This window comes from Molothrus ater, chromosome 27 (genome assembly GCF_012460135.2).
Source record: "Molothrus ater isolate BHLD 08-10-18 breed brown headed cowbird chromosome 27, BPBGC_Mater_1.1, whole genome shotgun sequence".
Taxonomy (NCBI): Eukaryota; Metazoa; Chordata; class Aves; order Passeriformes; family Icteridae; genus Molothrus; species Molothrus ater.
Genome location: NC_050504.2, coordinates 1,904,640 through 1,922,120, shown reverse-complemented (window position 1 = coordinate 1,922,120; position 17,481 = coordinate 1,904,640). Strand labels below are relative to the sequence as shown.

General features: G+C 50.9%; 1 protein-coding gene across 1 annotated transcript in view; it reads left to right on the top strand.

Annotated features, from left to right (window-relative positions):
- The window catches only part of WNT3 (Wnt family member 3), a 32,173-nt gene extending 18,324 nt beyond the window's left edge, over nucleotides 1-13,849 (top strand). Inside the window, exons 2-4 of the mRNA XM_036398875.2 lie at nucleotides 1,447-1,688; nucleotides 12,282-12,547; nucleotides 13,370-13,849. Of these exons, the coding sequence (XP_036254768.1) occupies nucleotides 1,447-1,688; nucleotides 12,282-12,547; nucleotides 13,370-13,849 (988 nt within the window). The remainder of the gene's footprint in view (nucleotides 1-1,446; nucleotides 1,689-12,281; nucleotides 12,548-13,369) is intronic.
- The last annotated feature ends 3,632 nt before the right edge of the window (nucleotides 13,850-17,481 follow it).

Genomic DNA, 17,481 nt, shown 5'->3' with positions numbered 1-17,481 from the left:
ATCTTTCAATGTCTAATTTAATTTATCACCAAACTAAAGTTTATTTGTAAAAGCAAATCTCTTTTTCCATTCATCAATCAGTGGAATCCTTCCCATTGTTTCTTTTATCTCCCAGTGCTAGTTTTATCTACCAGCAGCCCCACAGCTTGTTTGTAAAGACAAATCCACTATTCCTGTGAATACCCTTTGCCTCCTTGGTTAAGGCTTTGTCACAGACACATTTTATGGAAAATCCTTTCCTTAGGATTTTTCCTCCTGAGAAGCTGAGAGGCCTCAGGAACAAAATGTAACCAATGGTTATCTGCTGCTGTGGAATGCAACAGGTGCATCTGGGACTGGGCTCATGTGGTTGTTTCTAATTAATGGCCAATCACAGCCAGCTTGCTCAGACTCTCTGTCCCAGACACAAGCTTTTGTTATCATTCCCTCCTTTTCTATTCTTAGCCAGCCTTCTGATGAAATCCTTTCTTCTATTCTTTTAGTATAGTTTTAATATAATCTATATCATAAAATAATAAATCAGCCTTCTGAAACATGGAGTCAGATCCTCATCTCTTCCCTCATCCTCAGACCCCTGTGAACACGGTCACAGGGCTCAGCAATTCTTTTCTTCTGTACCAAAACTTGCTTTCATTTCTATTCCTTCTTCAGATTCTACATTCAAAAATCTTTCTGCCAAGCATCTGTGAGACTTTACTGTTTTCCACTAAGAGAAACCCTTAGGACCTTGTGCCTGCTGCTCTCAGTGATGAGAGCTGTCCCTGTGGGGACGGTGGGGATGGATGGAGATGAGAGATCTCTGCAGCCAGGTTGTGGAACTTGGGGTTTATTGCAAAGGGCCTGGGTGCAGGGCCCTGCTGGGAGCTGCCAGGCACAGCTCAGAGCAGGGCTGAGAGAAGAGAGGGGGAGAGAGGATGAGAGGGTGAGAGAGTAAAAGTGTAAAACAGCGAGGTTCCCGTTACAACACCATAAATCTTCTGTGTTGAATATTCTAATTCTCACTAACCAATCTAGTCCAAGATACAAATCCTACAGCATTTCCATACAGCCTATAAGAATCATTACATTACCACACTGTGTCACATTTTAAACCCTAAAAACTCCTCTTTGGGCCCCTTCTGCCAAGCTGGCAGGGTCTGCTCTGACCCTTGGGCCTGTCTGCAAGCAGAGCGTGTTGTTCCATCAAAAGGGGATCACCTTCAGCTGGCCACACCATTGTTTTCCAGTTGTTCAGTAACTGAGGGATCTCAAAGCTTGCTTTCATTTCAATCTCGCTTATAGTTTCCATATTCTCAAAATCTTTTGCCAGACAATCATATTTCTAAGGCTTTCCTGTTTCATCTTCCCCAACACCCAACACCTCTCACTGCTTTCCCCTAAGAGAAACCCTTAGGACCTGGTGCCTGCTGCTCTCAGTGACGAGAGCTGCTGTCCCTGTCCCTGCAGGTCCCTGGCCCTGGGCCAGCAGTACAGCTCCCTGGGCTCCCAGCCCATCCTCTGTGGCTCCATCCCCGGCCTGGTGCCCAAGCAGCTCCGCTTCTGCCGCAACTACATCGAGATCATGCCCAGCGTGGCCGAGGGGGTGAAGTTGGGCATCCAGGAGTGCCAGCACCAGTTCCGGGGCCGCCGCTGGAACTGCACCACCATCGACGACAGCCTGGCCATCTTCGGGCCTGTCCTGGACAAAGGTAACCCTGGGGGGGCAGCTGGGCTGGGGGCAGAGCTGGCACAGCTGCCCTGGGTTTGGGATACACCAGGATTGTGGATTGAGCTCCCCTGGGCTTTGGGGTGCACCAGGATTGTGCACTGAGCTCCCCTGGGCTTTGGGATGCTCCAGGATTGTGGATTGAACTCCCCTGGGCTTTGGGATACACCACGATTGTGTATTGAGCTCCTCTGGGCTTTGGGATGCTCCAGGATTGTGTATTGAGCTCTCCTGGGCTTTGGGGTGCACCAGGATTGTGGATTGAGCTCTCCTGGGCTTTGGGGTGCACCAGGATTGTGGATTGAGCTCCCCTGGGCTTTGGGATACACCAGGATTGTGGATTGAGCTCCCCTGGGCTTTGGGGTGCACCAGGATTGTGGATTGAGCTCCCCACAGCTCTCCTGGGCTTTGGGATGCTCCAGGATTGTGCATTGAGCTCCTCTGGGCTTTGGGATACACCAGGATTGTGTATTGAGCTCCCCTGGGCTTTGGGATGCTCCAGGATTGTCCTGCTGGACAGGGAGAGGGTCTGATGTGTCCTTGCAGTTTGGTAATAATTAGTATTAACTCTATGATTGCAGAAGGTTGATTAATTGTTTTATTTTACTATATTGTTAAGAAGCTTGTAACTCTTACAGACAGTCTGATACAGCTTTACCTTAATTGGTCAATCTCTTCAAACACCATTAAGTGTCCAATTAAGAAACTATCCTTTGGTAAACAATTTTCATAACAATTTTCACATTCTACATGTGCACAACAAAGGTGTGGCAAGTGGAGATAAGAATTGGTTTTTATTCTTTTCTCTGTGAGCTTTCTCACAGCTTCCCAGGAAAACCCTGGGACAGAGCTGTGTCCCTCTGTTCATTACCACACTGATGTGTCAGTTTTCAACCCTGATTTCTCCAATTTCTTTCTCTTCCAAGTTTTTGCTGTGTTCCCATCACAAGGAGGGAAAGGTTCCCATCCCAGGAGCTCAGAAGGATCAGGGAGGATAAAAAGGAAGGGAAGGTTTAGCCCCAAGCATTCTCACACGTTCTGGGGTCAGGGGCTCCACTCCCTGTCCATTTCCAAACTGGGTCCAGCAGACCTGTGGGAAAGGAGAGGGGCTGTGGTTGAGCTCTTTGGAATCAAGGCAGAGCCTCTGAAGCACAAAGTGCCCACCCCAGGAGATCCCTGGGCTCAGGTTTCCCCTCCATGGTTGAAATCCATGGTCCTGATCAGCCTTAGTTCAATAATTTTTTTTTTTCAATGGGATTTCAATGAATATTTTCCCAAATGAGCCCAAAAAGCAGGAAACAAGGAGAGGTTATAAATTCATTTTCCCTCTCCTCTCTCCAAACTCCTCTTCATCCCCTGCTCCTGAAATTCCACCTTTCTAAGCTGGCATGGATCAGGCACACTGGAGCATTGATGAGGCACCAGAAATTTGGGATTCACATTAACATCATGGGGCATTGATGAGGCACCAGAAATTTGGGGTTCCCAATAAATCATGGGGCATTGATGAGGCACCAGAAATTTGGGATTCCCAGTGAGATCATGGGGCATTGATGAGGCACCAGAAAATCTGGCATTCCAAGTGACATCCTGGGGCATTGATGAGGCACCAGAAATTTGGGATTCACATTAACATCATGGGGCATTGATAAGGCACCATAAATTTGGCATTCCCAATGACATCATGGGCCATTCCCAGTGAGATCATGGAGCATTACACTGGAAAAAGTGAGAAAGGGCCCCAAAACAGCCTGGAAGGAGAGGCTGGAGGGACAAATCATAGAACCCCAAAATTCCCTGAGTCTGAAGGGACCATCCAGTGCAGCTCCTGCCCTGCCCAGACACCCCAACAATCCCACCCTGGGCATCCCTGGCAGCACTGTCCAAACCCTCCTGCAGCTCTGGAATTCCCTGGGCAGCGCCAGCACCTCTGGGAGGGCAGAACTTCTCCCTGATGTCCATCCTGACCCTCCCCAGCACAGCTCCATGATGATCTCAGATGTCCCAGAGCCCAGATGAAAAAGGCATTCCCACAAAACGGAGCCAAGAGGTGAATTAAAAGCTCCCAGTGGATAAAAATCTCCATTTTCTCCCGTGGATTCTGTTCATTCTATGCCACATTCAGCACAAGGGACATCCACAGGTGATATCTTGGTTTCACAGCTTTGTAAACAAAACCAAAACCATTTCCCCCTCTTCTTCCTGGGTGTTGACACCTCTGGGTCCCTGCAGCCCAAAATCTCTTTAGTGCACAGAAATTATTGTTTGCAGTGGTGCTTTGGAAGTGGGAATTTTATGGTACAGACTTCAAGGAACTGGAGAAATTGGGGTGAGAGCAGGACTTTGAACTCTTTCCCATCATTCCCCTGCAGAATTCAGGAGTTCTGGTGAATCTTTCCTTCAAAGCCCCAAAATTCTGCAAAGAAACAGTTCATTAAATCCTTTTTTTTTTTCAAGTTTCAGCCTCCCAGTAAGGGTAGGTATCTTTTCAGATCCCAGAAATGTCAGCTGAGAATTTCAGTGAAAATCATTCCTTTGTGTTAATGTGGGATTCTTTGCAGGAGCCAGGATTGTCAAACCTTATTAGAGCACTAATAGGCACCATGAGATTCATTTCCCCTCTGTTGTGCCAGGGGGTATTTTGGGGTAACTGTTGTATTTACTACCAAATAACTTGTCAGCAGGGCTCAACACTCTCTGATTTGCTGCCTAATTAAAGCCTGTCCTAAATTTCAGCACTTAAAAAATCAGAAAGTTTTAATTTTCTTTAAAGAACGGTCACTAAAAAACTGTCATAAAAATTCTAAACAAGTTATGAAAGAACTGCTCGAGCATTGAGACACTGAAAATCTCTCAGCACCATTTCTGTCAGCAGGAAAGCACTTAAAGATCAGATTTGAGCCTTCCTCCCTGTAATGAGCAAAGTGAACTTTGAATTTATGGAGAATATTTTAAGATTCTTTTCGGCTGCAGGGACTCGAGCAAAGCCTCAAGTGTGGACTTGCCTCAGCATCTCCACACACCCCGAGCTGACAAGGTAAAATATCACCCAGAGCTCTGAAAATCTTCTGACAGATGGAGAAAAATGAGTGAGCACGTTGGATATATCCTTATTTTCCCACTCCAGACAGCCCTGCCAGGCTCCCAGGGTGGATTTATGCTGGTGTCTCGCTCACCTGTAAGTGGAGCAGTTAAAAATAAACAGCATCATCTGCAAAGGAGGACACGTCAAAGCCCAGCCCATCTGATGCTGGGGATTATTCACATTTTTTTGAACAGTGCTCGTGTCTTTCCTCTGCTGCCTTCAAAATTAATGAGCAGATTGAGGCTGGGATTGGTGTCACTGTGTGGCACTGAGGAACACAGGGAGCCTTTGAGATTCCCAGAGCGCAGCAGAGAAAACAGAACCTTTGGAGGTTTTGAGGGAGGAGAGAAGGGGATGTGGTTGGGCTCAAAGGTTGGTGGCAGAGCTGAGAGGGGCTGGCAGCTGTGAGAGGGCGGGAGCAGCTCTGGGGACGCTCCTGGGCCTTCAGAGGATCAGTCTGAGCTGGAAGGGACCTTTGAAAGAGCAGCTGGTGGCACTCAGCTTCTCCCTTGGATGGAACAGGAGTCACAGACAGGGCTGGGTTGTGTGACCGTGTTCACAGGGGTCCCAGGATGAGGGAAGAGATGAGAATGTTGACTCCATGTTTCAGAAAGCTGATTTATTATTTTATTATATATATTACATTAAAACTACACTAAAAGAATAGAAGAAAGGATTTCATCAGAAGGCTGGCTAAGAATAGAAAAGGAGGGAATGATAACAAAGGTTTGTGACTGACTGAGACAGTCTGGACAGCTGGGCTGTGATTGGCCATTAATTAGAAACAACCCCATGAGCCCAATCCCAGATGCACCTGTTGCATTCCACAGCAGCAGATAACCATTGGTTACATTTTGTTCCTGAGGCCTCTGGGCTTTTCAGGAGGAAAAACCCTAAGGAAAGGATTTTTTATGAAAAATACCATAGCTACAGGGTTGGGTTGGACAAAGCCATGGCAGGGACACCTCCCACTGTCCCTGGGGGCTCCAAACCCTGTCCAGCCTGGCCTTGGGCACTGCCAGGGATCCCGGGGCAGCCCCAGCTGCTCTGGGAAATCCATTCCAGGGATGGATTCCACAATTCCTCATTCCCAATATCCCATCCATCGCTGCCCTCTGGCACTGGGAGCCATTCCCTGTGTCCTGTCCCTCCATGCCCAGTCCCTCTCCAGCTCTCCTGGAGCCCCTTTAGGTGATCCTCAAACCAAGAGTTTTGGGCCCATAATCTGGATAATAATCAATAATTATGGATGATATTATATTATATTATATTATATTATATTATATTATATTATATTATATTATATTATATTATATTATATTATATTATATTATATTATATTATATTATATTATATTATATTATATTATATTATATTATATTATATTATATTATATTATATTATATTATATCATATCATATCATATCATATCATATCATATCATTCTGGATCCTGTGGCCACCACTGCCACATTCCCTTTTCCTGACCTCCAGCACACCCAAACCAATCCAAAACCCAAACCCAAACCTGGACAGTCCCTGTCCCAGCTCACACTCTGCATTTGGCCAACACAGGGTTGTGGTTTCACCTCACAACCACCTGGGGGAAATCCCCTGTCAGCTCCAGCTTGGATCATCTCCTGCTCCCTCAGGTAGATTGAGGCTATTTTGGAAAAGCTTCAAAGGTGCAGCTCTCACTATAGCAGCATCAAAAATCATTTCCAATAGAGCCTGAAAAGAAACTGAGGATAATTTCATTTTAAAGGAGCTGCAAACTTGTTAGCCATGGTGACTTCCAGTGAAGGAGGGCTCAGTGAGCAGACCCACGTGTCCAAATGTGTGTCCAAACCTTCCTGGCCTGCTCCTCCCTGGGGCATCCTCCAGGCTGTGAGCTCTGCTGCCCGTCTGGGGACACAGGGCTGCCCTCCCTGAATTCCCTGAATTCCCAAGGGATTCCTGCCGCCAGAGCCTCCCCTCCCATCCCTCCCAGTGTCACCCACGGCTCCAACCCCTCCTCCTGCAGGGCAAAGAACACCAAAAGCAGCTCAGGGAAACCCCAGGGGCTGAATCCATCTGGGAGCTGCTGAACAACACCTCTGGTGAGGCTCTGCCCTCACCCACCTGGATTTTTCCACATTTCCCACCCCACCACAAGGTTTTGGCTGCTGTAGCTGCCCAGACTTTGGTTTCCTGATGATTCTCCTGCAGGGAAGGACAGGCTGGGAGAGCTGGGGGTGCTCACCTGGAGAGGAGAAGCTCCAGGGAGAGCTCAGAGCCCCTTGCAGGCGCTAAAGGGGCTCCAGGAGAGCTGGAGAGGGACTGGGGACAAGGCATGGAGGGACAGGACCCAGGGAATGGCTACCAGTGCCAGAGGGCAGCGATGGATGGGATATTGGGAATTGGGAATTGTTCCCTGGCACAGGGTGCCCAGAGCAGCTGGGGCTGCCCCTGGATCCCTGGCAGTGCCCAAGGCCAGGCTGGACTTTGGAGCTTGGAGCAGCCTGGGACAGTGGGAGGTGTCCCTGCCATGGCAGGGGTGGCACTGGATGGGCTTCAAGGTCCCTCCCAGCCCAAACTGTTCTGTAGTTCTGTGATTCTACATTTTCTGTTTTCCATGTCTTATTTTCTAACCCAGGCCATTAAAAAAAAAAAAAAAAAACAAAAAAAAAAAACCAACCAAACCCAAAAAACCAACTCCTGAATGTGGGGTAAGGTCATGTTTTTACAAGCAGATTCCCCAGGATGATTTACACTGCAGGTGTGCAGTCTGGGATGAGGAGGGAAGAAAAACCTGCTTTGCCCTTCCCTCCTTTCCCTTTTCTTTGGAAAATGAGGTCAGCTCTCATCTAAAGCCAATGGCTCCTCCAGCCAAGCCCTGCCCAAACCAGGCCTGAGCCAGCAGAGCAGCCACACTTTGCTCTGGGGGGCAGCAATCACCATTTTCTGGGTATGAAATCCAGGATTTTGGTTAAATCTGGCCAAAAAATCTGGTTAAAAATCTGGTTAAAATCTGGTTAAGTAAGTGTGGCCTGAGAAGAGCAGGTTGAGAACATGAGAGAGGAGCAGCTCTGCAGACACCAAGGGCAGCGGAGGAAGAGGAAGAGGAAGAGGAAGAGGAAGAGGAAGAGGAAGAGGAAGAGGAAGAGGAAGAGGAAGAGGAAGAGGAGATGCTCCAGGCAGCAGATCTGAGATTCCCCTGCAGCCTGTGGTGCAGACCATAGAAGAAGGATGAAGAAGGATGGAGGAAGGTGAAGAAGGATGGAGGAAGGTGCAGAAGGATGGAGGAGGATGAAGAAGGATGGAGGAAGGTGCAGAAGGATGGAGGAAGGTACAGAAGGATGGAGGAAGGTGCAGAAGGATGGAGGAGGATGAAGAAGGATGGAGGAGGATGAAGAAGGATGGAGGAAGGTGCAGAAGGATGGAGGAAGGTGCAGAAGGATGGAGGAGGATGAAGAAGGATGGAGGAAGGTGCAGAAGGATGGAGGAGGATGAAGAAGGATGGAGGAGGATGAAGAAGGATGGAGGAAGGTGCAGAAGGATGGAGGAAGGTGCAGAAGGATGGAGGAGGATGAAGAAGGATGGAGGAAGGTGCAGAAGACGTTCCTGCAGCCCATGCAGGACCCCAGGGATGGTGCTCCCCACTCCCCGAGCTCCTGTCCCCTCTGCCCCGGGAGATGCTCAGGGCCAGGGCAGGTGCAGGGGAGGCAGCTGGGCCCGGGCTGCCCTCGGGGGTCCCGGTGAGCTCGGCTAAGCCCCTGCCACGAGCTGTGAAAAGGCAAAAGACCCGCACCACGATAACCCAGGGCTTTTCTCAGCCATGACACCCGCAGTCATTTGCATCTAAACAGGGGTGTGTGGGATCAGGGGGCCGGCTCGATATAAACTCAGCAGCTTAAAGGGAGGGGGGAGGGAAAGCAGAGAAGGGAGAGAGAGAAAAATAAGCTTATAGCGATGAGAAAGAGCTAAGCTTCCTCCCCTACTGTGAGGCAGGGCGAGCGATACCATCGCAGCGCCGCAGTCGTTTCAAATCGCTGCCGCATTCACACGCCCTTTAGCCATTCTGGGGGGCTGGGGAGCGCCTTCAAAAGGGATTTCCCAGCCGGGCTGGCGGGATTGGAGGGTGACGGCAGGACAGGGGAACATTGCCCCGTTGCTACGAGGTGCTCCTGGGGAATGCCAGTGCTCTGTGCCGTGGGTACGCTGGCCGGCGGAAACATTCCGCATTATGCGGGTAATACAGTGTGACACCGAGGGAACAATGGCAAATTGAGTGTCCCAGCAGGTAACGGGGCTGGCTGGGAGACAGTCGCAGTGGTGCACTGTCAAGGCGGCTCTAATCCTCCCTCGCCAGCCCCTCCCCTGGTTCTGGGAACGCTGCTCCCGCATTTCGTCTCTGGGAAATTCTCCCGGCTCCTCGCCCAGAGCCGGGCGAGAGTTTCAGGGCGAGCGGTTTGGGGGTGGCAGCTCGATCCCCCCCGCGCTGGCACCGAGCGGGGGACACGGGGACATGGGGACATGAGCGGCATGGGGGACACGGGGAGTACAGGGGGTATGGGGGGTACAGGGGACACGGGGGACACAGGGGACACAGGGGACACTGGGAGTATAGGGGGCACAGGGGACACGGGGGGCATGGGGGACATGGGGACATGGGGGACACGGGGGACACCGGGAGTATAGGGGGCACGGGGGGTACAAGGTGTACAGCGGGCATGGGGGGCATGGGGACATGGGGGACATGGGGGGTACAGGGGGTATGGGGGACACCGGGAGTATAGGGGGTACAGGGGACATGAGGGGCAAAGGGGACATAGAGGACACGGGGGACACTGGGGACACAGGGGGAATGGGGACACGGGAACATGGGGGGTAGAGGGGACAAGGGGGGCACAGAGGACACGGGGGTACAGGGGACACGAGGGGCATGGGGGACACGGTGGGCAGAGGGGGCATAGGGGACAGGGGGGACACAGGGGTACGAGGGGTACAGGGGACACGGGGGACACGTGAGACACCGGGGGTATGGGGGACACAGGGGACACTGTGGGAACAGGGGGTACAGGGGACACGGAGGACACAGGGCAGCTGCAGGAGCCGTGTCCATCGCGGCTCTGCCCGGCGGGCGCTGCCAGCCCAGCCCAGCTCGATCCCAGCTTAGCCCGGCCCAGCCCAGCCCAGCCCAGCCCGGCTCTGTCCCAGCTCGGTTCCAGCCCAGCCCAGCTCGGTCCCAGCTCGGTTCCAGCTCGGTTCCAGCCCGGTTCCAGCCCAGCCCAGCCCCGCAGTGCCCCTGCTGCCCGTGCCCATCCACAGCTCCCAGGGACAGCAGAGCCACATCGCTCCCGTGTCCTCCCCCTGTCCCCGGGCTGTCCTGGGCTGGCTCCTCTGATCTGATCTGATCTGCTCTGCTCTGGGCCACCCAAAGAGCCTTGGTCAGGCTGGAACACCTCACTGCCAGCAGGGACCTTCCAGCGGTGCTGGTGAGAGATCCCCCAGGAAAGCCTGGCTGGTATCCCGGGCTGGATCCCTGCTGGCACATCAAAGGAGGGAAGAGTTGGAGCAGAAAGGAGATGAAAGCCTCAGCAGGGTGGTGCCAGCACAGCCAGGACTGGGCAGCCCTGCTTGGATCTCCATTTGGGATTCCCACAGCTGGCAGCCACCCACAGCCACCTCCCCTGAGAGCCTGGCATCAGCCCAGCTTGGCAAAGGTGGCTTTGGGAGCCAGACCCAGCTCTGCAGAGAGGCTGGGCATGGGGGCCTGCTGTCCCCAGGCATGAGGGCGGGGATGCAGGGCACAGCTGAGAGATGGATCCTTCATGGCTCCTGCTCTGGAAGGAGGGCACTGGCTCCAAGGTGGTTTTCTCAGCAGAAATTTCTGATTCATCCTACATTTGCTGATGACACCAGACCCACAAGGCAGTCAGAGCCCAACAGCCCAGGCTCCACAGCCCCTGAGCTCCAGCCTCCAGCCCCTCCTGCGCCCTGGCACAAGGTTGGATTGACCCTAACACCTGCTCTGGATTTAGAGAAGTCTCTACATGAGAGAAGTCTCCATCTCTAGATATGCTGAAGCAGCCTGGTGTCACTGCCCAGGGAGCTGCACCTCTGCAGAGCTCCCAGGGGAAAGCTGAGATGCCAGCAGTGCTTGGGAGGGCCTGGGTCAGTGCAGCCACTGAGGCCAAGGTCAAACCTCTGTTCTCCCACAGTGTGTCCTGCATCATCCAAAACCTTTCCCCAGGTCAACGAGCGCCTCCATCTCTAACCCAGGCAAGGAGCCCTTCTCTGGGTTCCCAGGGCAGGAATTGCTCCAGTAACTCTCTCCTGAGGCCTCTCAAGCTGCTACTGATGCCTTGTTCACCCCTGAGCACCCATGGTGGATCAAATCCTGGACCCTGTATTTGGGAAATGCTGCAGGTGTGACCCCAGAGCTGGAGGCACACCCTGCCCCACCTCCTGCTGCCCAGGGGCCACGCTAGCACCTCCTGCTCCAGCAAACCTTCACTAACAAATTAACAAAGTAACTCCTTTTCAAATTAACAAAATAAACCTTTTCAGCGAGGTTTAGGTGCTGCTGGGGGAGGCTGGGAAGGAGAGCACTGTTGAATTTGCAGGGTCCCCAGGATGTAGGGGGAGAATGATGAATTTGACTCCATGTTCTTAGAAGGCTAATTTATTCATTATATTATATTATATTATATTACATTATATTATATTATATTATATTATATTATATTATATTATATTATATTATATTATATTATATTATATTATATTATATTATATTATATTATATTATATTATATTATATTATATTATATTATATTATGCTATACTAAAACTATACTAAAGAATAGAGAAAGGATACAGACAGAAAGTTTAACAAGAATGATAATGAAAAACTTGTGGCTGCTTCTAGAGTCCCTGTGACCGTGTTCACAGAGGTCTGAGGATGAGGGAAGAGATGAGGATCTGACTCCATGTTTCAGCAGGCTTGATTTATTATTTTTTTGATATATATTCTATTAAAACTACACTAAAAGAATAGAAGAAAGGATTTCATCAGAAGACTGGCTAAGAATAGAAAAAGAAGGAATGATAACAAAAGCTTGTGTCTGGGACAGAGTCCGAGCCAGCTGACTGTGATTGGCCATGAATTAGAAACAAGCACATGAGCCCAATCCCAGATGCACTTGTTGCATTCCACAGCAGCAGATAACCATTGGTTACATTTTGTTCCTGAGTCCTCTCAGCTTCTCAGGAGGAAAAATCCTAAGGAAAGGATTTTTCAAAACATACCATAGCTACAAGTCCCGACACAGCTGATGGCGATCGGTCATGAGGTTAGAACAATTCACACGTTGGATAAACAATCTCCAAACCAGCAAAACACAGGGGAAGCCAAGGTTTTTCAGCTTCCTAGGAGAAAATCTTGGGCAAGGGGGATTTTTGCCAGAAATCTGCCAGTGGCAGACCAGCAGTGCTCTGTGTCTTGCAGCCACGCGCGAATCCGCCTTCGTGCACGCCATCGCCTCGGCCGGGGTGGCCTTCGCCGTCACCCGCTCCTGCGCCGAGGGCACCTCCACCATCTGTGGCTGTGACTCCCACCACAAGGGACCCCCGGGGGACGGCTGGAAGTGGGGTGGGTGCAGCGAGGATGCCGACTTCGGGGTGCTGGTGTCCCGGGAGTTCGCGGACGCGCGGGAGAACCGGCCGGACGCGCGCTCCGCCATGAACCGGCACAACAACGAGGCTGGCCGGACGGTGAGTGACCACGGGGACAGGCTGGGTGACCACTGGGGACAGGCTGAATGGGGGAACAGGCTGAGTGACCACTGGGACAGGCTGAGTGGCCAGTCCTGCATGGACAGCCCAGTGCAGCTCCTCCTGATGCAGTGGGACCACAGGAATTCCCAGGCAGAGATTTTCTAGGATATCCTCCAGACCCTTCCCCATCCTTGTGGCCTCCTTTGGACGTTCTCCAGTGCCTTAATGCCTTTTTAATGTTGTGGGGCCCAAAACTGCCCCCAAAACTCAAGGTGAGGCTTCCCAGACCAAGCTTAGAGCAGACATTTAAGCCCAGGTGGCACAGGTGGGTGATGGAGAGCAAACCCTGTGACCGTGTTCACAGGGGTCTGAGGATGAGGGAAGAGATGAGGATCTGACTCCACGTTTCAGCAGGCTTGATTTATTATTTTATGATATATATTATATTAAAACTACACTAAAAGAATAGAAGAAAGGATTTCATCAGAAGGCTGGCTAAGAATAGAAAAAGAAAGAATGATAACAAAGGCTTGTGGCTCAGACAGAGAGTCTGAGCCAGCTGACTGTGACTGGCCATTAATTAGAAACAACCACATGAGCCCAATCCCAGATGCACCTGTTGCATTCCACAGCAGCAGATAACCATTGGTTACATTTTGTTCCTGAGGCCTCTCAGCTTCTCAGGAGGAAAAATCCTAAAGAAAGGATTTTTTATGAAAAATCCTAAGGAAAGGGTTTTTCATAAAAGATGTCCGTGACAAAACCCTGTGTTCCATCCTGCGGGTGTTTCTGCTGCTGACTCTGCTCTGCCCCACACAGACCATCCTGGACCACATGCACCTCAAGTGCAAGTGCCACGGGCTCTCGGGGAGCTGCGAGGTCAAGACCTGCTGGTGGGCCCAGCCCGATTTCCGAGCCATCGGGGACTACCTGAAGGACAAATACGACAGCGCCTCGGAGATGGTGGTGGAGAAGCACCGCGAGTCGCGGGGCTGGGTGGAAACCCTCAGGGCCAAGTACGCGCTGTTCAAGCCACCAACAGAGCGGGACCTGGTCTACTACGAGAACTCCCCCAATTTCTGTGAGCCCAACCCCGAGACGGGCTCCTTTGGGACGAGGGACAGGACGTGCAACGTCACCTCGCACGGCATCGACGGCTGCGACCTGCTGTGCTGCGGGCGCGGCCACAACACGCGGACTGAGAAGCGCAAGGAGAAATGTCACTGCATCTTCCACTGGTGCTGCTACGTCAGCTGCCAGGAGTGCACGCGGGTCTACGACGTCCACACCTGCAAGTAAAGCACAGGTGGGGCTCCACTGGTGGAGGTGGCTCCAGAGCAGGGCCCAGGGGTCACTCAGACCCACACATGGCCTCACACTGCTGGAGGATGGCACAAAACTCCTGGTGGCCCCAGCCAGGGCACTGAGAAGGCTCTGGGCACCTCACCCGGGTGAGGTGGGACTGCTGGTGCCTCGGGCAGGACAGGCTGCCTGGGGAGGGCAGGGACGGGACAGAACATGGAGAGCAGGGACAGGACAGGGAGAGCAGGGACAGGACATGGAGGGCAGGGACAGAACATGGAGGGCAGGGACAGGACAAGAGCAGGGACAAGACAGGGAGAGCAGGGACAGGACAAGGAGGGCAGGGACAAGACATGGAGAGCAGGGACAGGACAAGGAGGGCAGGGACAGGACAGGCAGCAGAGAGCAGGGACAGCTGGGTCCCAGTGAGGCACAGCCCCACGAGGCTGAGCTGCTGCCACAGCAGCCCCTGAGCTCCCAGCTCTGTCCTGCTCTGCAGGCCCAGCCCCTGCAGGCACCAGCACAGGGGCTCAGGTGGAAATGGATTGGGTTGGATTGGGTTGGGTTGGGAAAGCTCCCCCAGCTGCTGCTGTCCTGGTCTCAGCAGATGCAGAGGGGACAGGAAGGAGCCCCTGGCCCAGCCCAGCTCCCTCCTCCCTGCTCTGAAGTGATGCTGGAGAACCAAACCTGTCTGAGCACACCAACAGAGCCCAGGGGTCCCCCCTTTCCCCCTCCCCTGTGCCCTCTCTGTTCCCCCTGCCCCACATCTCCCATGGAGCACTTCAGGAAGGCAGAGCCCAGAGCTGAGCCTCTGGCACCTGGCCCAGGACAGGAGCAGGGCACAGGCACTGCTGCCACCTCCCCCAGGGGACAGCAATGTCCCAGCCACCTCCTCACCGTGCATCTGCCCAGGAGAGGATTTTAAGGATCAGGGCAGCACCCACTGACTGAGCATTCCCCAGCAGGACTTTACATCCCAGGGGGAGCTCAGGGATCTCTCTGGGGAGAGGTTCCCTGCCAGGTGAACATGAGAGACTCCAGGGAGAGAGGAAATCTCTGTCCCAGCCTCCTTGTCAGCCTTCCCTGGTCCCTCAGCACAAAGCCAGGCAGAGCCTTGCCCTGCCAGGGGATTTACTGAGCTGTCAGCAATCATCCAGAAAGTTCCATGAGCAGGGATTTGGGCTCCTCCCTCATCCCATGGAGCAGAACCAGTGTTTGTCCCCCCTTGCTCCCCAGGCCATCCCCTCTCTCTGGGTTCACCTTCTCCAGGAGGACTGACCTGTGAAATTAAAAAATAAATATTCCCCCTGTCCTGGGGGGCTCCAGGACCAAGAGCCAGGCTCAAACCCACCCCAGGCAGGGAACTCCAGGGAATGGTGGCCCCTGGGGCTGGGGCTGCTGCTCCAATCTCTCTTTTCCTGGGAATGAGCAGCCCCTGGAGCTGCACAGAGCAATAAAGGGGAGAGACAGAGCCTTTGGCTCTGGCAGAGCAGAACCCCAGGTCCCTCCCATGCAGAGCTCCAGGCCCCCTTCAGAGGAGCCTTTGCTCCCAAAAATTCAAATCCCAGAGAGCTCCAAAAGCCTCCCCCAGCCAGAGCCACGCCATCCCCTGATATGCATCTATTTAAAGTATATATTAAATCCCATGGAAAGACTCCCAGGACCCGACTTTAAACAAAATCCCTTCTTTGTTTGTTTTTTAATCAAGAAAAGGTATTTAATATTAAATAGAACATTTATTGCCTTGTAATTATTTTACTGTAGCCAGGTATTCTAGCACTGAATGGAAGATCTTTTTCCATCAATCTGCTGTATCCAAAGTTTTGTATAAAGTTGTAGAGGTCGATTTTTTTTTATTTTATATTCAGAAAATTTCTCTTTTTATAAGCATTATTTATTATACAATGTATATACTTGAGTTAACTAAGATTATATATTATATAAATATATATATTTGGAGAAAAATATATTTCAACTTCCTTTTTTTTTTTTGTGGTACATCATTAAAGAAAAGGTAAAAATTCAAAAATATGCACTTGCCAGCTTGTGTGGTTTGGCTCTGAGGGTCAGCCATGGAATCCCAGGGTGGTTTGGGTTGGAAGAGACTTAATCAGTGGATTAAGATCAAATTAATTAATGGATCGAGATCAAATTAATGAATGGATCAACTTAATCAATAGATCAAGATCAAATTAAGGAATGGATCAAGATCAAATTAAGCAATGGATCAAGATAAGATAAAATTAATGAATGGATCAAGATCAAATTAATGAATGGCTCAAGATCAACTTAATCAATGGATCAAGATCAAGTGAAGCAATGGATCAAGATCAAATTAATCAATAGATCAAGATCAAATTAAGGAATGGATCAAGATAAAATTAATCAATGGATCAAGATAAGATCAAATTAATCGATGGATCAAGATAAAATCAAATTAATCAATGGATCAAGATAAGATAAAATTAATCGATGGATCAAGACCAAATTAAGCAATGGATCAAGATCAAATTAAGCAATGGACCAAGATAAGATAAAATTAATCAATGGATCAAGATCAACTTAAGGAATGGATCAAGATCAAATTAATCAATGGATCAAGATCAAATTAATCAACAGATCAAGATCAAATGAAGCAATGGATCAAGATCAAATTAATCAATAGATCAAGATCAAATGCAGCAATGGATCCAAGCAGGCTCCAGACTTTGCACACTCCCCACATGTCACAGGCTGTCTCTGAATCCCCTTCCAACACTTTGGGCAGACCAAGGTCCACATTTTCTCATATAAAAACCTGTTCTCCTGTCCATGAATAGTTCTGTGGCTGTTTCTGCCACATCTCCCTCACATCAGCAATGCTTTAAGTGCACACAATTCTCCACTGCACTGGCCTCCAATGTACCTGTCTGAAGGGCAAAATAAATACAGAATCACTCACATTCTTGCCCTGATCCACAGATTATTCACACAATTACTCACAAGGCCATCCCACGGACCCACCTGCATGGCCAGGGTGTCTCTGCAGGTGCCACCACCCCTGGCATGTCCTACCTCACCAGAGAACCTGGCCCATGGAGGGTTCTGGACTCCACAGCTCTGGGGGGAAGCTCTCCCATGTGCCCACCTGCCCCAAACCTCCCTCCACCCCACACCCTGCCCCCAAACCCATCCCAGCACCTTCCAATCTGCCTCTGGTCAACAACTCCACTTCAGGGACACATTTCTGGAAAGTTCAAGATGAAACACAGTAAGGAAGGGGGTGAAGAGTCCAACCCTTACATTGACAGCAATATTGTGTATTTATTATAGATTTAAAGCCTCCCTGCCAGCAGGAGCCACACAGGTGGTGGGAAGTTGCTGCCCTTCCCTTGTGCCACCTGCAGGGAACACCTCAGATCTTGGAACAGAGCTTGGAGTGGCTCAGGTGGCCCACCCAGCAGCCCAGCCTGGTTTTCCAGCCTTCCCCAGGGGTGGGATACTTTCCATGAATAATGGAAATGAAAAATTTCCATGGATACCCCCACCCCACACACACAGAGCCTCCTCAGCCCTGCAGGGCCCACACAGCTCCAGAATGGGCTGGAGTAGAATCCTCTCACTTAATTTCTGTCAGAGTAAGAGGTAAG